At 38.4% G+C, this 26634-nt stretch overlaps 1 protein-coding gene across 7 annotated transcripts in view; it reads left to right on the plus strand.

Annotated features, from left to right (window-relative positions):
- The window catches only part of VPS8 (VPS8 subunit of CORVET complex), a 258139-nt gene that overhangs the window by 160196 nt on the left and 71309 nt on the right, over window positions 1-26634 (plus strand). For all 7 annotated transcript variants that reach the window (XM_035275299.3, XM_054246193.2, XM_078350390.1 and 4 more), the window contains 5 exons: window positions 1624-1713; window positions 3884-3926; window positions 9634-9737; window positions 20102-20183; window positions 20533-20615. In XM_035275299.3, coding sequence (XP_035131190.1) covers window positions 1624-1713; window positions 3884-3926; window positions 9634-9737; window positions 20102-20183; window positions 20533-20615 — 402 coding nt within the window. The remainder of the gene's footprint in view (window positions 1-1623; window positions 1714-3883; window positions 3927-9633; window positions 9738-20101; window positions 20184-20532; window positions 20616-26634) is intronic.

Raw genomic sequence — 26634 nt, forward strand, 5'->3', positions numbered from 1 at the left:
AAACGTTTAGATTGTTTCCAATCTTTTGCTAATGTAAACAGTGTGACAGTATACATCCTTGTACATATCTTCTTTTGTGCCCATACGAGGCTTCTCTAAGTAATATACCTGGAAATGGAATTGTTTAGACAGCAAAGTGGTGTAGTTCTGCTGATACTTCCAAATTGATTTCCTAATTGTCTCTGTTCCCATCGGCAGTGTTTGATATTTGCTATTTTTCACATCCTTGCTGATGCCTAGTGTTTTCAGTCTTCCTGATTTTTTGCCAGTATGATGGATATTAGCAATTACTCATACATTAAACCTCTTTCCTTTATGTTCGATGAACCTTGGGATTTTCTTTTCTCTGAATTATTTATTCATATCATTTGCCCATTTTCCTGTTGAGTTTCTGCCCTTCTCTGAGTCCTAGAAGTTCTTTCTGATTTTCGTATCTAATCCTTTGCTAATTTTATGTGTTGGAGTTACTTTCTTCCAATTTCTTATGGCACATCATTTAACTTGGTTTTTAGTGACTTCTGTTTTAGTTTACCAGTCTTTAAGGCTTGAGAGAGAGAGAGAGAGAGAGAGAGAGATAGAGAGTGTGTGTGTGTGTGTGTGTGTGTGTGTGTGTGTCTTTTCTATTTTAATGGAATAAAGGATATTCTCCTATATAAATTTTATAGTTTAACTTCTTACATTTAGGCTTTTAATCCATGTGGAGTTAATTTTTGCAAGCTGATCAAAAGGAGGATTTATGTCTTTACTTCCACATGATGGCTGATGCTCCATGCGGCATTTATTATCCTTTCCTCGCTGGTTTGTAATGCCTTAGTACCATATACTAAACTCTGAAGTATACATGAGTCTGTTGATGAGTTCTGTTCTCTTCCTTTGGTTGTCTTTCCCTATTCTCATACCGCAGCTTTTCCATAGATTTATTATTTGCAAAAGGAATCCTCCCTCCTTACTCTTTTTCTGTAAAATGCTTCGGCTACTTTGGTGTCCTACATCTCCCACTATTTCACGTGAATTTAGAGATCACATTGTCAAGTTTCTTTAAGAGAAACAGACTCTTTGGAATTTTGATTACGAATACATTGAATTTATAGACTAATTCGGAGAGAATTGACATCTCCAGAGTGTTGATTCTTCTCTTTCAGGAAAATGTATGCCTTTCTGTACTTTGTCCCTTTTTTCTCCATAGCCTAACTGATACTTCTTTTTTACTAATTAGAGATTTTTACTTTATTCATTTTTATTATTTTACAAGTTGATGTGTAATGTTTTCATTGTCATTTTCAATTGTTTAATAATTATACTTGATTAAATTCTAGTTTGTATTATTACTATGCATGTATATATGTTAGCTTTTCTCCAGTGTATATACCTAATTCAGGTGTGTAACAATTTTTAAAAATAAATAAATGAAAAAAATGAGTGAATTTGGTTCAAGTAGAACCGCCAAATGAGCCACTGTATGACTAGAAAGTCAGTTATTTGCATATTATCCTGTAACGTATCATCCTAATAATGTATAAATTCATTATTTATTATCATATGAGTTTTTTCATCCTCAGTGGGATCTTCCCACTCCACAAACAAGATTTGTGAGTAAAAATATTTATCCTTTTTCTTTGCTAGATTACTCAGAAGTATCAGCTTCATGAAGTCACTGCGTATCTATTGGAAAAGAAAGGAGATACTCATGGTGCCTTCTTAATAATGTTAGAGGTAACATATTACTATGTTTCTTTCATCCGATTTCTGTCTATTCCTCTATCCATTCATGAATCCATCTTCATTTCTTATGTTTCAAAGTAAGTTGCAGATAGTACATTTACACCTGAATATTTTTATCATTTATAGCATTAACTAGAGTTTCATATTTCTTTACGGTACTTTTTGAAAAGGTAAACTTTATACAGTAAAAAACGTGTGGTAAGTGTACCATTTGATGAGTCGTTGGCAAGTATTTTTATGTATATACCACAGTGTGTTTGCCCATTCCTCCTTCAGTGGACACATGGGTTGCTTCTCCCTTTGGGTTGTTGTGAATAGTGCTGCTGCGAACATGAGTGTACAAACACCTTTGAGTTCTTGCTTTTATTTCTTTGGGATATATACCCGGAAGTAGAATTGTTGGATCAAATAACAATTCTATTTTTTTTTTTTTTTTTGAGGAATTGCCATGCTGTTTTCCACATCAGCTGTGTCATTTCACATCCCCGCTAGCCATGCTCACAGGTTCCAGTTTCTCCCCATTCTTGCTAACACTTATTTTCTGTTTTCTTGGTAGTAGTTGTCCTGAAGGGTGAAGCAAAGTGACGTAGCAGGTTTTTTTTTTTTTTAATATTGTCATCTGGCTAGGAATGGATTAGGGATATCATATTTCTATTTTAAAATGTTCCGTATTGGCTTCTAGTTTCCTTCTAGCCATATGATTCTAAAATAAGCCAGGAAGATAATCCACAGAGGCTTTGTGTAGGCTCTTAATCTCTTTTAATATGTAAATTACCCCATACCTCTTGTTTTCTTGCAATGTATTTGTCGACAATACCATGAACCTATAGTTTTAGGGAATAAGTAAGAGTATTTCTGACACAGATGAGAGGAGAAGCAGGGGATCTTTGTCAGGAATGAGGCCATCATTTGTAAAGGCTTAGGAATACAAAACAAAGAAGTGTGGATTACTAAGGGAGTGCCAGCAGCTTCTCTAGGCCTCCGCTGTGTCATATATAGGCAGGTCAGGGAAGAAACAATGACTAGATCCAGATTTGGGCAGATTTTGTTGGACACACCAAAGAACTGTGGCTAATCTTCTTGTCACATGGGCTCATATAAAGGTTTTTAAGCAAGAAACTGATTTGATGTTGTTTGTTTCATAAAGACTGCTCTGGTGACTGTGGGGGATGGGAGGCAGGAGACAAGACGAGGGAGGTAAAACAAAGCAGGCAGTACTTAGAAGGCCTTTGCAGTGGGACAGGTATGAGTCAATGAGGGCTTGAGCTGGGTGTGTCAGTGGCAGTGGAGAGCAGAGGGGCAGATTTGAGAAGTGACTGATCATTTGCATATGGTATGAGGTAACTGAGAGGGGGTAGTTGATGAATTTAGCTTATAAGCTTTTTACTCACAGCCCAGTATATTACACCCCTTTTACTCATGACCCAGTATATTAGTCTCTTTTGTGTTGCTATAAAGGAATACTTGAGGCTGGGTAATTTATAAGGAAAAGAGGTTTATTTGGCTCACAGTTCTGCAGACTGTGTTAGAAGTATGACGCCAGCATCTGCTTCTGGTGAGGACCTCAGGAAGTGAGAGTAAAGGAGAGCTCGTGTCACATGGCAAGAGAGAGAGCAAGAGTGGGGTGTGGGGAGGGGTGCCACGCTCTTTAAACATCCAGCTCTCATGTGAACTAATAGAGGGAGAAGCCGCTCGTAGCCACAGGGGGCTACACCAGGCCATTTGTGAGGGATCCACTCCCATGACCCAGATGCCTTCCACAAGCCCCACTCTCCAACACTGGGAATCACATTTCAGCATGAGATTTGGAGGAGTCACATATCCAAACTGTATCACCCAGTATGAGTTGTAATCCCTCATCCAAAGCATAGATAAATCCTGATCCTCATTACTGAGCCCAAAGAATGTAAGTGATGACTGTGCTGGGATAAGAGAAGCCGAGGTGGGCAAAACGGCTGCTGCTGGATCTTTGGGTCCCTTCTCATCCTGCTGGCTATACTTTCTATAAACACAAGAATTTACTTCTCACTGACAATAAAGGACTGTTCTTAATAACCTTGTAGTTTTGAGGGGTTTACCTTTAAAATATGTTATTTAAGTATTTGGTGGGTGGAAATGTAAAGTGTTCCTTTTTAACTCCTATGTTCTTTTTATCTCCTAGAGACTACAAAGCAAACTTCAGGAGATAACACATCAAGGTGAAAGTAAGTTCTTGAAATAATTACAACTTTTTTCATCTATGGACCCCATGTTTTAAAAGACGTCTAATAAACTGCATTTATTATGTAATAATTACACTTGCATAAATGCATGGTTACTGTTTATTCTCTTTAACATGGATCTCAATTTTAGCTAATTTTCAAGAGTTCAGAACAAGAAATCATAGAAACCATTGTGACTTTGTGATGCTGATTTTCAGTGGACTCAAATGTATGGAAAATTAGGCACTGTTTGTTGGTTATCTTTTTTTTTTTTTTTTTTTTTTGCGGCAGGCTCTCACTCTGTTGCCCAGGATGGAGCGCAGTGGTGCAATCTTGGCTCACCACAGCCTCCGCCTTCCAGGCTCAAGCAGTCCTTCTGCCTGACCCTCCCAAGTAGCTGGGACTACAGATGCATACCACCACATTGGCTAGTTTTTTGTATTTTTTGTAGAGATGGGTGACCATGTTCACCCATGACATGTTCACCGTGTCACCCAGGCTGGTCTCAAACTCTTGGGCTCAAGTGATCTGCACACCTCGGCCTCTCAAGGTGCTGGGATTACAGGCATAAGCCACCACACCAGGCTGGTTATCTTTCTGTTTATACTTTTGTTATAACAAAAGTTTGGTTCAGTTATGTTTAAATGAGGTATATAACTCACATCCTAAAAATCAATATGCCAAACAACAGCAAATCAGACCTTCTGATTAGTAGAATGTTGAACATAGCCAGTGTTTCCAAACTGAATTTACACAGTTTTAACCAAGAAAAGTGAAAGTTGACAATTTAGTATCTTGAGTGGCTTTGTCCTCAGCAAACATAAAATTTTCATCATATTCCTTGAATATCTCAAAAAAATTTGTTTAAAAATTGTGATAAAATATACCCTAACATAAAATGTAGCATTTTAACTATTTTTAAGTGTTTATTTGCACAGTGCTGAACTCGCAGTTCAGTAGCATCAAGTATATTCACACTATTATAGTCATTATCCCCATCCACCTCCACATTTTTTCATCTCCCCAAACTAAACATCTGTACCTGTTAAGCAGCAGCTCCCGTTGCCCTCTCCTCCCAGCCCCTGGTAAACACCATTTTATTTTGTATTTCCACCATGCTTTTTCAAAATTGATTACTCGACTATCTCATATGAATGAAATTATACAGTGTTTGTCCTCATGAGATTTGCTCATTTAACTTACATAAGGTTCATAAATGTTGTAGCTTGTGTCAGAATTTTCTTCCTTTTGAAGGCTGAATAAGATTCCATTGCATGTATAGGCCATTCATTCATCCTTCAGTGGACATCTGGGACACTTCCACTTTTTGGCTATTGTGACTAATACCACTATCAACATGAATGTACAGTATCTCTTCAAGACCTGGCTTTCAGTTCTTTCGGGGTGTATAATCAGAAGTGAGATTGCTGGATCAGGCATTAATTCTGTTCATTTTTTGAGGAATGGCCATACTGTTTTCCCTAGCTGCTGCTTCATTTTACATTCCCACCAACAGTACACAAGGGTTTCAATTTCTCCACATTCTTTCCAACATTTATATTCTGGGTTTTTTTAATAGTAGCTATTCATATGTGTGTGAGGTATCTAATTATGGGTTTGATTTGCATTTCTCTAATGATTAGTGATGTTGATTTTCATGAGTATTTTGGCCATTTATTTGGAGAAATGTCTATTCTAGTCCTGTACCCCTTTTTTAAATTAGGTTGGTTGTTTTCATATTCTTTGATATTTTAAAAATAGCCCTCCTGAAGATCAGGGAACCTCTTGGAGGGTGATTTTTAGATGATCCTCTTTAACACACGTTTCTTAGAGATCCCTTGGTCCACACATTTCCCTAATACAGCACTTTCCTGATTCTCTGTAGATTAGTTACCTGTATTTCTGTAGTGAGGTCCTAGGTGACAGGGTCTGTGCTGTTGTATGATAATCATCAGGTATTAGTTACCTGTATTTCTGTAGGGAGGTCCTGGGTGACAGGATCTGTGCTGTTGTATGATCATCAGGTATTAGTTACCTGTATTTCTGTAAGGAGGTCCTGGGTGACAGGGTCTGTACTGTTGTATGATCATCATCAGGTATTAGTTACCTGTATTTCTGTAGGGAGGTCCTGGGTGACAGGGTCTGTGCTGTTGTACGATCATCAGGTATTAGTTACCTGTATTTCTGTAGTGAGGTCCTAGGTGACAGGGTCTGTGCTGTTGTATGATCATCAGGTATTAGTTACCTGTATTTCTGTAGTGAGCTCCTGGGTGACAGGGTCTGTGCTGTTGTATGATCATCAGGTATTAGTTACCTGTATTTCTGTAGTGAGGTCCTGGGTTACAGGGTCTGGGCTGTTGTATGATCATCAGGTATTAGTTACCTGTATTTCTGTAGGAAGGTCCTGGGTGACAGGGTCTGTGCTGTTGTACGATCATCAGGTATTAGTTACCTGTATTTCTGTAGGGAGGTCCTGGGTGACAGGATCTGTGCTGTCGTATGATCATCAGGTATTAGTTACCTGTATTTCTGTAGTGAGGTCCTGGGTGACAGGATTTGTGCTGTTGTATGATCATCATCAGGTATTAGTTACCTGTATTTCTGTAGGGAGGTCCTGGGTGATAGGGTCTGTGCTGTTGTATGATCATCAGGTATTAGTTACCTGTATTTCTGTAGTGAGGTCCTGGGTGATAGGGTCTGTGCTATTGTATGATCATCAGGTATTAGTTACCTGTATTTCTGTAGGGAGGTCCTGGGTGACAGGGTCTGTGCTGTTGTATGATCATCAGGTATTAGTTACCTGTATTTCTGTAGGGAGGTCCTGGGTGACAGGATCTGTGCTGTTGTATGATCATCATCAGGTATTAGTTACCTGTATTTCTGTAGGGAGGTCCTGGGTGATAGGGTCTGTGCTGTTGTATGATCATCATCAGGTATTAGTTACCTGTATTTCTGTAGGGAGGTCCTAGGTGACAGGGTCTGTGCTGTTGTATGATCATCAGGTATTAGTTACCTGTATTTCTGTAGGGAGGTCCTGGGTGACAGGATCTGTGCTGTTGTATGATCATCATCAGGTATTAGTTACCTGTATTTCTGTAGGGAGGTCCTGGGTGACAGGGTCTGTGCTGTTGTATGATCATCAGGTATTAGTTACCTGTATTTCTGTAGGGAGGTCCTAGGTGACAGGGTCTGTGCTGTTGTATGATCATCAGGTATTAGTTACCTGTATTTCTGTAGGGAGGTCCTAGGTGACAGGGTCTGTGCTGTTGTACGATCATCAGGTATTAGTTACCTGTATTTCTGTAGGGAGGTCCTGGGTGATAGGGTCTGGGCTGTTTTATGATCATCAGGTATGATAGTAAATCTTTTTGGAACACCAGTAAACACTGATTGACTTTTTTGTATTGATAGTTCAGCTGGACCCTTAATTACTATTTTTGTGCTATCAGTATGTATTTAGTCAATTTAGTTATATTTGTTGCATTTTATGGCATTTTAAAAAATTTAGAGTTATGAGAATAAGTTTTCTATTTTTTTTTTCTTTTTGAGATGGAGTCTTTCTTTGTCTCCCAGGCTGGCATATAGTGGTGTGATCTCAGCTCACTGCAACCTCTGCCTCCTGGGTTCAAGTGATCTTCCCATCTCAGCCTCCCGAGTATTTGGGACTACAGGTGCCCACCAGCACACCCAGCTAATCTTTGTATTTTTAGTAAAGATGGGGTTTCATTATGTTGGCTAGGGTGGTCTCGAACTCCTGACCTCAGGTGATCTACCTACCTTGGCCTCCCAAAGTGCTGGTATTACAGGCATGAACCACCACGCCCATCCAAGAATACCTTTTCAAGATAATACATGAAAGATTGAGGAAAAATGAAGAGTATTTCCTCAAAATCACTACAGTCATTTGCAGGTGGTATGTCTGCAGAGGCCAGTGTTTTGAAGTCCAGTGAAAATAAATTTTCCAGAAATAGTCTCATGCCCGCCATCTACTTTATTTATTTATTTTTTTGAGACAGTCTCACTCTTTGCCCAGGTTAGAGTGCAGTAGTGCCATCTCAGCCCACTGCAACCTCCACCTCCCAGGTTCAAGTAATTCTTCCTGCCTCAGCCTCCTGAGTAGCTGGGATTACAGGCACCTGCCACCACACCCAGCTAATTTTTGTATTTTTGATAGAGATGGGGTTTCACCATGTTGGCCAGCCTGGTCTTGAACTCCTGACCTCAGGGTGGTTCTCCCACCTTGGCTTCCCAAAGTGCTGGGATTACAGGTGTGAGCCACTGCACCTGGGCACATCTACTTTGATATTCAATTTTGATAGTGTGCTTAAGTATTTGGGAGAATTTGCCAATTGTGAGACATTGTGCTTAGTTCCTATGGGCTGTATACACAGACTACTAAAACACAGCTTCCCCTACACAAACAATTTTAGTCTCCCAAAGGAGACAGATACATCAGTAAAACGTTGGAGTGTCAGCAGGATGGTGTGTCTGTTGTAAAAGGTACATTGAGAATGTCAAAGCTGTGTGGAAAATTGAGGAACTCTTTGTAACCTATAAATCAGTGAGTTTTGGGGACAGCCTTTGAAGAAAGACTGGAAGGGTAAATAGGAGTTTGATAGAAGCAGAAGGACCTTCCAGGCTGAGGAAAACGTGAACATGGAAGTGCCTGGCTAGTAACCTCAGGGAGTGAGAAATAACCGGGTGACACCAGAGCACAGAGGGCGAGATGAGCCCAAGTCTTTACTCTGTTTGCTAAGTGTCAGATGCTTACTTATGTTCTGTTTTTCAGAATTAGGACTCTGACGGTTTTTATGGAAGGGAGTGATCTGTTTGAACTTGTGCTTGAGAGAGCCCTAGTGACAGTGTAAAAGAGAACGAGGGATGCAAGATTTGGACGTCACAAGTTCAACTAAGCGACTGTTGCAGTAGCACGGAAGAGGTGATGCAAAGGTCCACAGGGTAAAAGCTGTGGTCGTATGCAAGCATGGAAGTAGAATCAGCAAAACTGAGCAAGTTATCTGAATGTGTGGGTGATAGAGAGGGAAGCGCCGAAGATGAAGGTTTATAAACTGGTTGACTTAGATGACGGTCCCATTAACTTGGTTTGTAAATGGAGGAGGAGGAGCAGATTTGAAATGAGAAAAGTAAGTTGCACATATGAAGTTTCAAGTGCTTGCAGGACATCCATGTGGACGTCTTAGCTTCATTAGAAAATTCAACCTGTAGATTTTGAATGGAAGAATGATCGGAGATGTGTATTTGAAAGTCATTAACAAAGATATGAGAGTTGAAACAAGAATGGCTGAAATCATTGAGAAAATGAAGAGAGACCTAAACTAGTGTCTTGGGGGAATATCTATGTTTAAGAAATAGGCAGAAGAGATAGTGGACCAGGAAAGGTGAGCGATAATCTCTCTATTAACTAAGCCTTAGATGACTGGGGACTTTCTATATTTCCATAGCGTATTGAAATGCTAAGTGTGATGTGCTTTATCTGTCCTAAGAATAGAAAACATTTCTCTGGGGAACTCTTATTTCACAGAATAATCTGTTTGTTAATCTACAAAACATTAGTGTCAGGTTTTTTTTTGAATTATTATATGCTAGAAAATGAAGGAGTGGCAAAGAAAAAAATAGTAACTTTTCACAGAAGCTCTGAGGTTATCAGCAGTATATCCTTAAATGATTTTTACACTTTTTCTAAATCTAGATACCAAAGAGGATTCCTCCTTGAAGGATGTTGAAGATACTATGGTAGAGACCATTGCCCTTTGCCAGAGAAATTCCCATAATTTGAACCAGCAGCAACGTGAGGTAGGAGAATGGCTGTTTAGGCATTTAGAAGCCTGTACTTCTCTGAAACTAGGAGTCGATTCTATTTCCATTGCCCTGTCAGCCACCTGGGTTTAATTCAAGTGGATTTTAATCACTTCTTAGTGTTCCCAGGAGTAGAAGACTCCCGGAGTTATTATGAAGAATGCCTGGCTTCTTTGTTCTCCCCAAAGGCTTTCTATTCATGGTTTGGCTGTGCTGTAAAGCTTAAGGTGCATGAACGGTAGATGTGCCTGTTCTCTCTGGACTGAGATTTTGTGTATTCCATGTACTGGTACCAGAGATAGGTCATCATTTATCATTGTCTCTATTCCCTGTGGTGAAAGTGAGCATGAAGAACTGGAGGAAAGTCCTCAAGGGCTACAGAGAAAGCTGAAAAAAGGTTAAAGAAGGCTACGGTATAGTAATTCTCAACCTCGGTTGCACATGAGAGTCACCTGGGGAGCTTTAAACAATTCCAGTACTCAAGCTGCACCCCAGATCAATTAATTAAAGTCTCTGGCGACGGGACCCAGTCACTGCTATGTTTTAAAGCTCCCTTCATGATTCCAGTATACGGCCAACGTTGGAACCATTGCTGTCACAGATCCCAGGCAGCACAAAAGAAGAAAACAAAACAGGAGGTATCGTTGAGCAGCAGGTGCAGGTGCGAGTTACGGCAGTGAAGCAGAAACTAAGGGCGTGAGGAGAGATTTGATAGTTAAATTCTGCAGTAGTTTTAAGAAGTCAAGTTGTATCATGATATGGCTTAACTCTTCGCCTGCCCTTCCAGGGCTCAGGCCTCTAACTTGACACTCTCTGGCTTCTTTCCAATGCCTGGGTTTTTGAAATGGGAAACAGATTAACTCTATATCCATATTTAGCCATACATGTTACAATGAAAACAACAAATCGTGGCTTGTTTTCTGTTCTTCTGAGATAAGTAAATTTCTCCTTTAAGTTTTTGTCTAGAAGTTTTCAAGGCCATAAATTACAAAAACTCTTTAGAATGTAAATTCTATGTAACAAGCACATTTACATATTGGGATTGTTTTTCTTTATTATAAGAAACTGTGGAATGATACATATTCATCATTTTAAAAATCATGAAACACAGAAAGGAATGCAGAAGAATGGGTTTTTAAATTAAAATGTATTTATCCCTCACCCAGAAGTAACTGTCATCATCGTTTGTTGCACATGACTCTAGATATTTTCTGTCTGCCTAGGTTGATATAATTTTAGTAAAATTGCATCAAATAATGCTTGCTTTTAAAAATATAGTACTCAAAAAATATATGTATAGTACTCAGCTTCCCATAGGAAGCTTATGTAAAACTAAAGAATGTTCTCAATTGATCCATAATAATTATACATATTCATGGATTCATGTGATATTTTGATAGATGCATACAATGTGTAATAAATAGTCAAATCAGGTTATGTAGGATTGTCTGTCACCTCAGACATTTGTCATTTCTTTGTGCTGGGAAATTTCCAGTCCTTTAGCTGTTTTGAAATATGCAGTAAATTATTGTTTACTGTGTCACCCTACTGTTTTGTTGAACATGAGAACACTAAAAGTCTATCCAGCTGTACGCTTGTACCCACTGACAAATCTCTCCTCATCCCCCCACCCGTCCTTACGAGTTTCTGGTCATCATTCTACTCTGTTCCTCCAGGAGATCAATTTTTTTAGCTCCCTACATATAAGTGAGAACATGAAATATTTGTCTTTCTGTACGTGGCTTACTTTACATAACATATGACCTCTCCTTCCATCCTTGTTGCTGTGTTAGGATTTCATCCGTTTTTATGGCCAAATACTATTCTATTATGTATACTTCCTACATTTTCTTTATGCATGCATTCATTGATTGACACTTAGGTTGGTTCCAGATTTTGACTGTTGTGAATTAGAACTACAGTGCAAGTGCCCCTTTGATAGTATATTTCCTTGAGATAAACACCCAGTAGTGGGATTGCTGAATTATATTGTAGCTCTACTTTTAGTTTCTTCAGGAACCCCCATACTGTTTTCCAAAATGGCTGTACTAATTTACATTCTCCCCAACCATGTACAAGGCTTTCCTTTTCTCCACATCCTCAGCAAGACGTATTTCTGATCTTTTCTGTCATATCTGTTCTAGGAAGTGTGACGTGGTGTTTCATGGTGATTTTAGTTTACGTTTTCCTGATGGTTAATGATGTTGGAACATTTTTTTCATGTATCTGTTAGCCACGTGTATGGTTAGACATATGTTGATCTTCTTTTGAGAAATGTTTGTTCATATCCTTTGCTCACTTTTTAATTGGATTATTTGGTTCTTTTGCTATTGAGTTGAGTTCCTTATATATTCTAAATATTAGTTCCTTGTCAGATGACTAGTTTGCAAATGTTCTCTCTCATCAAATGTGTTGTCTCTTCACTCTTTGGATCATTTCCTTGCTGTGCAGAAGCTTTATAGTTTAACATAGTACTATTTGTCTATTTTGTTTTTTTTTTTTCTATTTGATTTTTGTTTTCAATACCTGTGATTTTGAAGTGTTAGCTGTAAAATCTTTGCCTAGACCAGTGTCCTAAAGAATTTCCCCTCTATTTTCTTCCAATAGTTTTATGTGTGTGGGCTTTACATTTCAGCATTTAATCTATGCTGAGTTGGTTTTATATATTGTGAGAGATAGGAGTCTAATTTCATTCTTTGGCATATGGATATCCAGTTTACCCAACACCATTTATTGAAGAGGGTGTCTTTTCCCTGATGTATACTATTGGCACCTTTGTGAAAAATCAGCTATAAATATGTGGATTTATTTCTGGATTCTCTGTTCTATACCATTGGTCCATATGTCTATACACACAGTACTATGCTGTTTTGGTTATTACAGCTTTGTAATATATTTTGATATCAGGTAGTATGATGCCTATAGATTTATCTTTTTTTATTCAGGATTGTTTTGGCTATTTGGGATCCTTTGTAGTTCCATACGAATTTTAAGATTTTTTTTTCTATTTCTATGAAAAATGTTATTGGTATTTTGATAGGGATTGCATTGAATCTACACATTGCTTTGGGTAGTATTGTCATTTTAATTTTATTCTTCTGATCCATGAGCATGGGATGTCTTTTTATTTGTGTGTATTGTTTCTTTCATCAGAGTTTTGTAGTTTTCCTTCTAGAGGTCTTTCAACTCCTTAGTTAAATGTATTCCTAGTTATTATGTTTTATTTTTGTAGCACTTGCAAATGAGATTGCTTTCTTGACTTCTTTTTCAGACAGTTTTTTTTGGTATATAGAATGCTACTGATTGTCAAATGTTGATTTTTGAATCCAGCAACTTCACTTAATTCATTTATCAGTTCTAACAGTTTCTTGGTGGAGTCTTTAGGTTTTCATATATATGAGAGGATGTCATTTTCAAATAAGAACAGTCTGATTTCTTCTTTTCCAATTTGGATGCCTTTTATTTCTGTCTCTTGCCTTATTGCTCTGGCTAGGATTTCCAATACTATATTGAATAACAGTGGCAAAAGTGGGCATCATTGTCTTGTTCAAGTTCATAGAGAAAAGGCTTTCAGCTTTTTCCCCGTTCTACCGAAATGATGTTAGCTGTGAGTTTCTTATATATGGCCTTTGTTATGTTAAGGTGTGTTCTTTCTCTGCCTAATTTATTAAGATTTGTATTATGAAGAGATGTTGAATTTTGTCCAGTGCTTTTTCTGCATTGATTGAGATGATCATATGGTTTTTGTTCTTCATTCTGTTGATGTGATGTGTCACATTTATTTATTGACATATGTTGAATCATCCTTGCATTTCTAGGATAAATCATACTTAAGCATGGTGTATTACAATTGACCATTGAACAATACAAGGGATAGGGGTGCCAGCCTCCTTACAGTTGAAAATTTGCATATACCTTTGTCATCCTTCCTCATTCCCCTCTTTATTCATTCATGTCTGTTGTTCCCATCATTATGTCCATGTGTACCCAATGTTTAGCTCCCACTGTAGTTATGTATATATGTTTATAATTATTATACATTTCCATTTTTATGATATATATGATGCCATGTCAATAAGGAAATTCCCATGGACTCATACTTGCTTCCTACTCTTCCCTTCACATACCTACTAATTTTAACTAATCACAGTGCTTTACCTCATTAAGGTTTATAACACATTCTTTTCTGTATCCATAATTTCCATAGTTGTTGAGTCTTTAAGTTGATTTACTACCTAAATTACTACCAGGTTTTTTTAATTGCTAAATTTTTGTTTTTATTCATCTTTTGATTGGCAGACTGTATTTGGACTTTTTGTTTGTTTTTTCATTTAACTGGCTCTTTTTTTCTCCCCAACTTTTATTTTAGAATCAGGGAGTACATGACTTTTGGTTGTATCTCTGCCAGGTTTTGGTATCAGAATGATGCTGGCCTGTTACCTAGATACATTGCATGGTGTTGAGGTTTGGAGTATGAGTGAATAATCTGTCTCCCAGGTGGTAAGCACAGTACCCAACAGGTAGTTTTTACTCACCTCTTATCCTCCTCCTTCCTCTTACATTCCCAGTGTCTACTATTCTCATTTTTATGACCATATACCCAGTGTTTAGCTCCCACTTATGAATGAGAACATGTGGTATTGGTTTATTGTTTCTGTGTTTACTTAGGATAATGGCCTCCAGCTCCATTTATGTTGCTGCAAAGGACATGATTTCATTCTTTTTATGGCTGCATAGTATTCCACAGTGTATAGGTAACACATTTTCTTTATCCAATCCACTGTTGATGGGGATCTGCTTGATTCCATGTCTTTGCTATTGTGAATACTACTGCAGTGCACATGTAGGTACATGTATCTTTTTGATAGAATGACTTCTTTTCCTTTGGATATATTCCAAATGGTGGGATTGCTGAGTCAAATGGTAGTTCAGCTCTCAGTTCTTTTTTAGAAATCTCCAAACTGCTTTCCACAGTAGTTGAACTAATTTACATTCCTGCCAACACTACATATAAGTGATCCCTTTCCTCCACAGAGTTGTGAATGTCCACTATTTTTTGACTTTTTAACAAAAGCCATTCTTGCTGGTGTGAGATAGTATCTTGTTGATTTGCATTTCTCTGATGATAGTGATGGGTAGCATTTTTCTCCTATGTTTATTGGCCACTGTGTGTCTTCTTTTAAGTGTCTATTAATGTCCTTTACACACTTTGTAATGAGGTTGTTTGTTTTTTGCTTGTTGATATAAGTTCCTTATAGATTCTAGATATTAGACATTTGTCAGGTGCATAGTTTGTGAATATTTTCTCTCATTCTCTAGGTTGTGTGTTTACTCCATTGATAGTTTCTCTTGCTGTGCAGAAGCTCTTTAGTTTAATTAGGTCTCATTTTTCAATTTTGGTTTTGTTACAGTTTCTTTTGAGGACTTAGCCATAAATTCTTTATGAAGCTGATATTGAGCAGAATATTTCCTAGGTTTTTTTCTAAGAGTTTTATACTCTGAGGTCTTACATTTAAGTCTTTATTCCATCTTAAGTTGATTTTTGTATATGGTGATACATAGTTCCCCAGTTTAATTCTTCTGCATATGGATAGCCAGTTATCCTAACCCTTTCTTGAATAGGGAGTCTTTTTCTCATTGCTTACCTTATTTTTTGTTGTTGTGGGTCAACTTTTCAAAGCTTAGATGATTGTGGGTGTGGGTCAGCTCTTCGATATGTTACTGGATTTGGTTTGCTAGTATTTTGTGAGGATCTTTGCATGTATGTTCATCAGGGATATTAGCCTGATGGTTTTTTTTTTTTTAATTGTGTCAGAATGATGCTGGCCTCATAGAATGAGTTAAAGAGGAGTCTCTCCTCCTTAATTTTTTGAAATAGTTTGAGTACAATTGATGCAGCTCTTTTTTATATGTCTGGTAGAATTTGGCTGTGAATCCATCTGGTCCTGGGCTTTTTCTCATTGGTAGGCTTTTTATTACTGCTTCAATTTCAGAACTTGTTATTGATCTGTTCAGGGTTTCAGTCTCTTCCTGGTTCCATATTAGGAGGTTGTATGTTTCCAGGAATTTATCCATTTCTTCTAGGTTTTCTAGTTTGTGTGCATAGAGGTGTTTGTAATAGTCTCTAAGGTTTGTTTTATATTTCTGGGGGTCAGTGTGAATGTCCCCTTGTCATTTCTGACTGTGTTTATTTGGATCTTCTCTCCTTTTTCCTCCTCCCTTCCTTCCTTCTTATTTCCTCCTCCCTTCCTTCCTTCTTTTTTCCTCCTCCCTTCCTTCTTTTTCCCTTTCCCTTCCTCCTTCCCTTTTTTTTTTTTTTTTTTTTGGTGAGGCAGGGTCTTGCTCTGTCACCCAGGCTGGAGAGCAGTGGTATGATTGACCTCCCAGGATCAAGCAATCCTCCCACCTGTTTCCCAAATAGAGTAGCTGGGACTACAGGCACACACCACCACAACCTGCTAACTTTTGTGTTTTTGTAAAAAGAGGGTCTCTCCATGCTGCCCAGGCTGATCTTGAACTCCTGGGCTCAAACAGTCTTCCCACTTTGGCTTCCCAAAGTGCTGGGATTACAATTGTGAGCCATTGCACCCGGGTCTTTTTTTCTTATTAGTTAGTGGTCTAGCAATCTTATTTATTCTTTCAAAGAATCATCTTTTGGTTTCAGTAGTCTTTTACAGTGTTTTTCTTGTCTCAGTTTTACTCAGTTCAACTCTGATTTGGGTTGTTTCTTCTGCCAGCTTTGGGGTTGTTTTGCTCTTGTTTTTCTGGTTCCTCTAGGTGTGATATTAGGTTGTTCATTTAAGATCTTTCTAACTTCTCAGTTCAGGCACTTAGCACTATAAACTTTCCTCAACACTGCTTCAGTTGTGCCCCAGAGATTCTGGTGTTGGATCTTTGTTTTCATTGTTTCAAAGAATTTCTTTATTTCTGCCTTAATTTCATTGATTTACCCAAAAGGTCATCCAGTAGGCTTAATTTTCATTTAATTGCATGGTTTTGAGAGATCTTCTTAGTACTGATTTCTATTTTTTTATGTTGTGTTCTGAGAATGCGGTTGGTATGATTTTCATTTTTTTGAATTTGTTGAGTATTGTTTTATAGCCGATCGTGTGGCTGATTTTGGAGTATGTGCCAGGTGGAGATGGGAAGAATGTATATTCTGTTATTATTGGGTGGGATGTTCTGCAGATGTCTCTTAGATTCATTTGGTCAGGTGTCACATTCAGCTTCTAAACATCTTTGCTACTTTTGTTCCTCGGTGATCTGTCTGATACTGTTAGTGGCATGTTGAAGTCTCCCACTGTTATTGTGTGGTTATCTAAATCTCTTCATAAGTTTCTACAGCTTGTGCTCTGTATCTGGTGCTCCAGTGTTGGGTGCGTATATATTAGAATAATTAAGTCTTCCTATGGAATAGAACCCTTTATCATCATGTAATGCCTTTACTTGTCGTTTTTTGTTCATTGTTGCTTTAAAGTCTCTTGTCTGAAATGAGAATAGCAACCCCTGCTCTTTTTCTGTTTGTTTGTTTGCTTGGTAAATTTTTCTCCATTCGTTTTTGTTAAGCCTATGGGTGTCATTGTATGTGAGAGAGACCTCTTGGAAGACAGCATACCACTGGATCTTGCTTCTTTATCCCGCTTCCCACTCTGTGCCTTTTAAGTGTACATTTAGCCTATTTATGTTCAAGGTTAATGTTGTTATGTGCAGATCTGATCCTGTCATCACGTTGTTGGTTGGTTGGTGTGCACACTTCATTGTACTTCCTTAATGGTGTCAGTGGTCTGTGTACTTAAGTGTGTTCTTTTGGTGGCCAGTAATAGTCTTTGGTTTCCATGTTTAGCTTAAGGACCTCTTGTAAGACATGTCTGGTGGTAATGAATTTCCTTAGCATTCATTGTCTGAAAATGATTGTATTTCTCCTTTGCTTATGAAGTTTAGTTTGTTTGGATATGAAATCTTGGGTTAGAATTTCATAGTCAGTAAGAATGCTGACTATGAGCCCCCAGTCTCTTCTGGTTTGTGTGGTTTCTGTAGGAAAGTCCATTGTTTGCCCAATGGGGTCTTCTTTGTAGGTGACCTGCCCCTTCTCCCTAGCTGCCTTTAATTTTGTTTTCATGTTGACCTTTGAGAATCTGATTACTGTGTGTCTTGGTAATCATCGTCTTTTATAAAATCTCACAAGGGTTCTCTGCATTTCCTAGGTTTAAATGTCAGCCTCTCAAGATCAAGAACCTAGCAAGGTTAGAGAAATTTTTGTGGACAGTATCCTCAGATATGTTTTCCAGTTTGCTTGTTCTTTCTCCCTCTCTTTCAGGGATGCCAAAGGTTTGATAATCTCATATTTCCTGGTGGTTTTTGTTTGTTTGTTTGTTTGTTTGTTTGTTTGTTTTTTGAGTTTTGCTCGTCACCCAGGCTGGATGCAGTAGTGTGATCTCAGCTCACTGCAACCTCTGCCTCCTGGATTCAAGTGATTCTCCTACCTCAGCCTCCTGAGTAGCTGGGATTACAGGTACCTGCCACCACGCCTGGCTGATTTTTTTGTATTTTTAGTAGAGACGAGGTTTCACCATGTTGGCCAGGCTGGTCTTGAACTCCTGACCTCAGGTGATCTGCCCACCTCGGCCTCCCAAAGTGCTGGGATTACCAGCATGAGCCACCGTGCCTGGCCTTGGTTTTGTTCATTTTTTATTCTTTTTTATTTGTTTCTGTCTTTATTTTTGATTTGAAGAACTGGTCTTCAAGCACTGAGATTCTTTCTTCAGCTTGATCTATTCTGCTGTTAATTCTTCCGATTGTATATATGATTCTTGTAGTGAGTCTTTCAGCTCTAACAGGTCTGTTTGGTTCTTTCTTAAAGTGGCTGTTTAATCTTTCAGCTCTTGGACTGTTTTATTAGATTCCTAAAATTCCTTAGATGTGGATTCAGCTTTCTCCAGAATCTCAAACAGTTTGATTCCTATCCAAATTCTGAATTCTGTGTCTGTCGTTTCAGCCATTTCAGCATGGTTAAGATCCACGGTTGAGGACCTAGTGGGGTGGTTTGCTGTTCAGAAGACACTCTGGCTCTCTGCGTTTCCAGGTTCTTTCTCATCTGTGTGGGCCGTGGTGGGCCTTTAATCTCTGAAGTCGCTGTCCTCTGGATGGCATTTTTTGCTTTGGTATTCTTCGATGCCTTTGAAGGTTTGACTGTGGTATAATGGTCAGTCAACTATCTTCATTTCTGGAAAACTTCAGGGGCCCAAGGCTCAGCTCAGCACTACTGGGCTGCTTGCTCTAACCCTGAGTGGCTGAGACCAGGCCTACGGCTTTGTGCTCTGGCCCCTCAAGCTTTTGTATCTGCTGTATTGGAGGAGCTAAAACGTTACCAGCTGGTAACAACACTTCACAAAGCACTTTGTTGAGGCAGTGCCTGTGGCATCCATCCTTGTGTGTGTGCCAGCAGCAATGGCAGCATGACAGGTGCCAGCATGGACAGCAGAGCTGTGAGGTGTGGTGCATACCAGCAGGGGTGGCATGCTAGCAATTCATGGGGGCAGGGCAGCAATGGGTTCATTTTTTATAATAAAGATTTTTCCTAAGGCTTAGGAAGAACAGAGAATTTAGAGTCAGGTAATTGACTGGCTGTGTGATCTTTGAAAAATGACTTAACATCAGTGAGCCTCCATTTCATATCTCCAGTGAGGATAATACCTATTGTATACGTTTTTATGAGATTGAAATGCAAAAATGTAAATGTGAAGCTTTTAGTAGTGATTACCATAATGTAAATAAGTGATAGATCTTTTTTACTTCTTGACATGGTTGATCATGTTCACTGATACAGTTTTAACTTCTGTTTCCTGGTCTGTGATGACTTAGGAAATATAAGATAATGCTTGACGTAAAAAAACTTGGGATAACCTTTACTTATTTTTCTTGCTTGACATAGATAAAGAAAATTGGGTGGGGAACAGCTAGCAGGGGTGCTTATTTCTTTATGCAGCAATAGGGTGATTTTAAACTTTATCAGTGATAAATTTTTAATAGCTTAGATAAAAATCTAGCAGGAAGCTCTTTCTCAGCTTCTTTGAACCTGCCGTCTCCTGAGACATGTAAGATTTCAGTTCCAAGGCCTAGACTGACTTAACTGTGGCCTCCTTATGTTTCCCAAGGCTTCGTGGTAGAAGATGAAGTTGTTCTTGCTGTGGTATCTGCTTTTCCCCCCAAATATTTCCATTTTTATTTTTCTAATTTTTACCAACAAATGTGAGAAGTACATTTCATCCTGTAAAACATTATGCTGATGTTAGTTATTACTTTGTTTTTCATCATTTCCTTTGACCACTCGTGTTTTTCTTTGATTTTCTCTGACATCATAGGCACTTTGGTTTCCATTATTGGAGGCAATGATGGCCCCTCAGAAGCTGCCCAGTTCAGCTGTCCCTCATCTACACTCTGAAGGTGAGTTCTTCAGAATTCAAGTGACTGAGTCCACCTAGATCATCAGTATTTGTCTGCAGAAGCAATCAGTGTAATATCCTTTTCCAATAGCATACTCTTACGATTTTCCTTAATTAAACCATGTAGGTGATCTCATCTTTCATGTTTCTTTCCGTTGTTCCACTTATATAATTTATTTTAAATAATTGTACCTTTTGTAACTTGCCAGTAAAGTTTAAAATATCAAATAGGCCTTGGTTAGCTGAGTTTCTAAGAAGCTATATAAATCCACTGTTTTCCACAGACTTACAGGAAAATCTGAAAACTCTTATTTTAAACTAACCTTAATATTAATGTTCTGTTAAAACAGCTCTGAAATCTTTAACCATGCAAGTTTTAAACAGCATGGCAGCCTTCATTGCCTTGCCATCAATCTTGCAAAGAATCTTACAGGTGAGTTTGAAGGGGTGAATATTAAATATTGGTTGATTTCAACTAACAATTATATAACAGCCAATTGGGCTACTGTTTAAATGGATCTCAAGCATAATGCAGCTAATTTTGGCAATAGCTAAATATCTAACTTCTGACCCTCATTCTTGAGTATTTTCTGTAAGTTTATTGATACGACTTTGCCTAACATAAGCTTGTGACTTTCACTTAGGGTATGCAATCTTCAGATAGTCCCTGTTGCCTTGGGATTCAAATACACAAGTTTCCTATTGGTTTGCTAACTGGGAGGGAGTTATTTCTCTACAGCTGAAAAAGATATTCTAAAAATTGATACAGGAATTTCCCAAGCATTGGTTGTTATTTAGGCTTTCTAACTCATCCTAAAATTATTTTTGTCTTGAATACTCATCCTTGACTAAATTCTAGCTGGCTTTGTGTCCAAAGCTTTTGTAGGAAGCGTCATTTCAGCTTGTTTCTTTCAGCAAAAAGGCCTGAACCTTCCACTTCATCAAAAGAGAACACTCAAAATACTCTAAGATATATTTTTAGAAAAAAACCTCAGAGCATTCTTGGGGAAACAACAGGAATTATACTTAGAATCCATTTTGCTTTTCCTCAATGTATAGGCACACATGTACATTCAAACACATACACACACACACAGCAAACTAATATGATGCCGTTAGTCCTTAGAATTTTCGAATGATTTTTATTCAATCAAGAATGTTCCTATCAGCTCTCTTTTAAGACTCCCCAGGCTCTACGTCCCATCTGATATTAAGCTTCTGGGGCTTTTCTGATAAAGAGGACTACATCCTGTAGTCTTTGTCATTACACGGTATACCATCATTTAGAATACATTTTTACATGTGTTATTTCATTTGATCTTAGTAATTATTATGTGTTGAATAATTCTTTGATATCGACTGCTTCTCATATCCATTTTAAAGCAGCATATTACTTATGAGGTTTCTAATCATAGATAAAGTAATATCTCCATAAGGGCAGGAATACTTTTCCAAATAAGTTAGACGAAATGAAATCCTAAAGCCAAATGGATTCTCGCTGTGTTATAGTTTGCCTCTCATTGAGCTTTAACCACACATTATATGTAAATTATAACATAAACATGTTTTTCTCTTGGCAAAAACTTGATTTTTGAAACTTTTTATATTTCAAGACTTTGGAATCTAGTCATCTCTTGATATTTGAAAATCCTCTCTTTGTTTTGAGTTATACTGGCATTCATTATAATATTTCCTTACCATTTTCTACTTTCAATGGTTGTTTACTCCCACTAATCAAAGAGATATAGTCTTTCTGAAACTTCTCATTTGCATGTTTGTGATTACTGTAATTAAGCTACCGTATATTTGTACATAGATTTTTATTTTCAAGGTGCTTTCACAGATACCATTTCATTTGAACCCCACAGCAATCTCTTGAGGTAGGTAAGGCTACTATAGGCATTTCTGCTGAAGAAAGAGGAAACTGAAGTACAGAGAAGTTGAGTTCTTAGCCTATCATTAGCGGCAGAACCTGGGCCACTCCCTAAGTCTCTCACTTCCTGATTCATGTTGTTTATTATTTCATGTGAGCTTTTTTTACTTATGTCCCTGGTCTTTTGAGGAGTTAATTATTAATTAAATATATTAATTATATGTTATGCTATTTAGATGAAAGGCATAGTTCTTAACCCAGAAGAGCTCTTATTTAAGAGACAAAAAATGTTGTGATTCAACTATTCATAAGGCTCTAGACAAGTAATAGTGGTGGCCACCTTTAGGATGATCTGCTCTGCATCCACATAGGGTGATTGCCATGCCTACATTTCTACACTTAATCTGCATAAGAGCAGGAGCAGCCATGAGAAGGCGTGACCCTGCCTCCTGGTTCCAGCCGATTGACTCAGGGTGAGCAGATGACCTAAACAAGACCGATCAATGTGCTTTCCAGGAAATGTGAGAATTGTACTTGGAAAAGACAAGTCTCTCTTTAGGTCTCTGTATTACATCAAGTACAAATTTCAGGAGCTGACAGTTCCTGCTTTTCCATTACATGGACTGGAATAGTGGAAAAGCATAATCTGTAGAGAGAAGGATATAAATGTAGCAGACACACAAAGAGACACACAAACAAATACAGTGCGTAAAGAAGATTCAATACATGTAAACCGGGAGAGGAACCAATGTGGAGAGAAAAAACTGATGGCATCTGAGTCCCCCATTGCGACTCTGTAGACTTACCTGCTCCTCTTCCTGGACCTGTGAAATACCGTCGCATTTTTATAATTAACTTTTTTGAGTAAGTTAGATTGAGTTGTATTTATGACTATATATGGTCAAGGAGTACCGATAAAGTGTAAACCTGAAACAGACTAGGGAATTCAGAAAGATTTCCTGGAAGAGGAGATGCCTGAGCTGATTCTTAAACGAGTCTAAAGAAATCATGGAAAGAAAGGAGGCAGGGTTGTTCTATATACAGAAAGACTGAGGTGAAAGCGTGGTACATTTGGGGAGTTACAAGTGTTTTAAGTGCTCAGAACATAGGATAAGAATAAAGAAAAATCACAGAGCTGAAGGTTGACAGATAGGCAGGGACTGTGTCTTTAATTGCTTTGTAATTCATGATAAGGAGTTTGGATTTTATTCTAAAATCAATTGTCATCAAGATTTTAAACAGAGGAATGATAGAGTGAGGTTTTTCTTTAGAAAGATCACTTATCCTGCATTATACAGGATAGACTGGAAGGGATTAAAACAGAAAGTATAGAGTACATAGAACATAATAGGGTTATGTATTGTTATATATAGATAAGGTTATATATTGTTACATATATAATTAATTGGATTATATAGAGGAGAAGATGGATTATATAGAGGAGAAGATGGATTTTTAAATTATTTAGGTGATAGAATCCACCAGACTTTTACTATTTATTTATATATAGGAGGACACAAAAAGAACCTAGCAACCAACCAATGAGGCCTTGTCTCTCCCCCCGCTTCCCCCGCAACACACAATTAGTTGGGCATGGTGGCATGTGCCTCTAGTCCTCAGGAGGCTGAGGTGGGAGATCACTTGAGCCCAAAAGGGTGAGGCTGCAATGAGCCGTGACCATACCACTGCACTCCAGCCTGCGCGGTAGAGTGAGACACTGTCTCAAAAAAAAGAACCTAATATCAAGTTCATATGGCTCACATGAGCAGTGGGTGAAGCCAAGACTGGAGTTTATAGGAAGAGGTAAGAAGTGGAGATGTAGAATTGGAAGTCATCAACGTAGAAATGGTAGTGAAATTCTTAAAACTAGATGAACTTGATGAGTAAATGAATGAGCAAGGAAAGCAACGACAACGCTGGCGTTTTAGGAGGCATCTCAGAGTCAGGTCTATTTACCTTATTTTTGTTTCCCATTAGAATCTAAGGACCTTGAGAGATAAGACTCTGCCTAGTGCTCTGTTGCCATCAACTAGCCCAGAGGCACCTGACATATAATAGGTACTCAGTAAATATTTCTAGAGTGAATTAAAATCAAGGATTGAGGAATCTGACTTCTGGCCAAGGTGGAGTAGCAGAGACTGTATTTGCCCTCCTGCCTGAAACAACCCAAAACTGGACAAAATACATGAAATAGTAGTTGTCGAATAGTGACTGTCATGCAGTAATGGACAGTGATTCCTGAGAGACAGGAAGTAAAATGTGCCCTGTGCTTGCAGCAGCTTAATGTCTTGGCAGAGTTTCTAGGCAATCGTTCAGGAAAGGGGATCACGAGCAGTTTTTGACATACTCGTTGATTTGAGGAGATGGAACTAAGAGTCAGGAGGCACTAACATGGCAAGAGCGTGCCGGGAAAGTACTGGGAAGGAGCTACAAAAAGAGCTCTACAGATGTGAGGAAGGTCCCCTCAGATATCAGCACGTGTGTACGAGGAAGCTACCCAGGCCAGGAAAGAGTCACCTGGAAAGATGTGAGGGAACAGTATTCACACTCACTGAAGGCCAAGATTGTGTGCCCTTGCTTCCTACAAGACTAGACAACCTTGTGGTTTACAGGACATTGGGTAGAGTTTGCAGAATAGTCAGTGGTGGGAAACAGCCTCAAATGGCTTCAGTTGTGTCTTACTGAGCTTGAAAACAAGACCTGAAAGTATTAAGCTGTCTCCATGTAACCTAAAAGCATCCCAGGTCAAAGCTTAAAGATACCTTTAGGCATACAAAATTACCTGGGACTCAGCAGTAAAATGTGTCGTGTCTAATATTCAGTCGAAATATATCCCGTAGGCAGAGAAGTTGGAAAATGAAACCAAGATATGACATGGATATAAGAATTAGCAGACAAAGAAATCCAAACAGAAGAAAAGATCAGTGAGCTTGAAGAGATAACAATATGGATTATCCAAAATGAAACATGTAAAGAAAAATGAATCGGAAAAAAATTACCAGAGTATCAGCAAGCTGTGGCACAACTTCAGGCAGCCCAATATTTGCATACTTGAACCTGAAAAGGGAGACAGAACAGAAAAGAAATGTTGAAGGAATAATGACTGAAACTAGACAACTCAATGAAACCCAAACTCAAGAAACATGAAGAGGCCATGTGTGGTGCTCACACCTGCAGTCCAAGCACTTTAGGAGGCCAAAGTGAGAGAATCTGAGGCCAGAATTGCTATATTGCCAACTTAGGCAATATAGCAAGACCCCATCTCTACGCAAAATAAAAAATAATAATTAGCTGAGTGTGGAGGTGTGTACCTATAGTTCTAGCTACTCAGGAGGCTGAGGTTGGGGGGGATTGCTTGACCCCAGGAGTTCGAGGTTACAGTGAGCTGTGATCATGCCACTGCAGTCTAGCCTGAGTAACAGAGCAAGGCCGTGTCTATATTTTTTTAAAAATGAATAAAATGACAACAAAGCTTATCGTAAGTACTCAAAACTAGTGATAAACAGAGAAGCTTAAAAGCAGGTGAGGGCATCGGGAGTAGAGGAAGAAAATACGGATGACAGCAGATTTTTTTCTGAGTACTCTTAACCATGTTGACCTAGTTGACATTTACATATCAATTAACAAAATACACATTCTTCTCAAATATATGTGGAACATTTATGAAGAGAGACCGTGTTCTGAGCTGTAAAACAAGAATTCAAGTGAAAAACGAAACACCCTGTGATCAAAGTAGAGTTAAATTGGAAATAAAACCAGAAAGATAACAGGAAAAACCTCCCAAATATTTGGAAGCAAACGTATTTGTAAGTAACTCACGGATCAAAGAAGTAGTTAAAAGAGATACAGGACAAAAATGAGTACTGGATAACTAAAAGAGAAAAGTAAAAAAGTACTTTTAACTGAATGAAAATGAAAAAATAACAGAGTTTGCAGATAGCCAGTTAAGCAGTACTGATGGGAAATGTACAGCCCTCAACACCTGTGCTAGAAAGGAGAAAGGCCTCAAGTCAGTGACTTTAGCTTCCACCTTAAAAAACTAGAAAAAGAGAAGCAACTTTATGCCACTAAATTTGACAACTAAGATGAAAGGTACACACTTCTCGAAAGATATAAACTACCATGTTACTGAAGAATAAATAAATTTTATAACCCTATATCTTTAATATTATAGATTGAATATGTGGTGAAAAATCTTTCTACAAAGAAATGCCCAGGTTCAGATGGCTTCACTGATTAGTTTTACCAACAATTGAATGGAAGAATATACCAAATCTATGCAGACTACTGCAGAAAGCTGAAAAGGAGTAAATACTTCACAACTCATTCTTTGAAGCCAGCACTACCCTGATACCAAAACCAGACAAAGACATTACAAGAAAAAATAGGGGCCGGGCGCGGTGGCTCATGCCTGTAATCCCAGCACTTTGGGAGGCCGAGGCGGGTGGATCACGAGGTCAAGAGATCGAGACCATCTTGGTCAACATGGTGAAACCCTGTCTCTGCTAAAAATACAAAAAATTAGCTGGGCATGGTGGCGCGTGCCTGTAATCCCAGCTACTCAGGAGGCTGAGGCAGG

The sequence above is a fragment of the Callithrix jacchus genome, chromosome 15 (genome assembly GCF_049354715.1).
Source record: "Callithrix jacchus isolate 240 chromosome 15, calJac240_pri, whole genome shotgun sequence".
NCBI classification, from domain to species: Eukaryota; Metazoa; Chordata; class Mammalia; order Primates; family Cebidae; genus Callithrix; species Callithrix jacchus.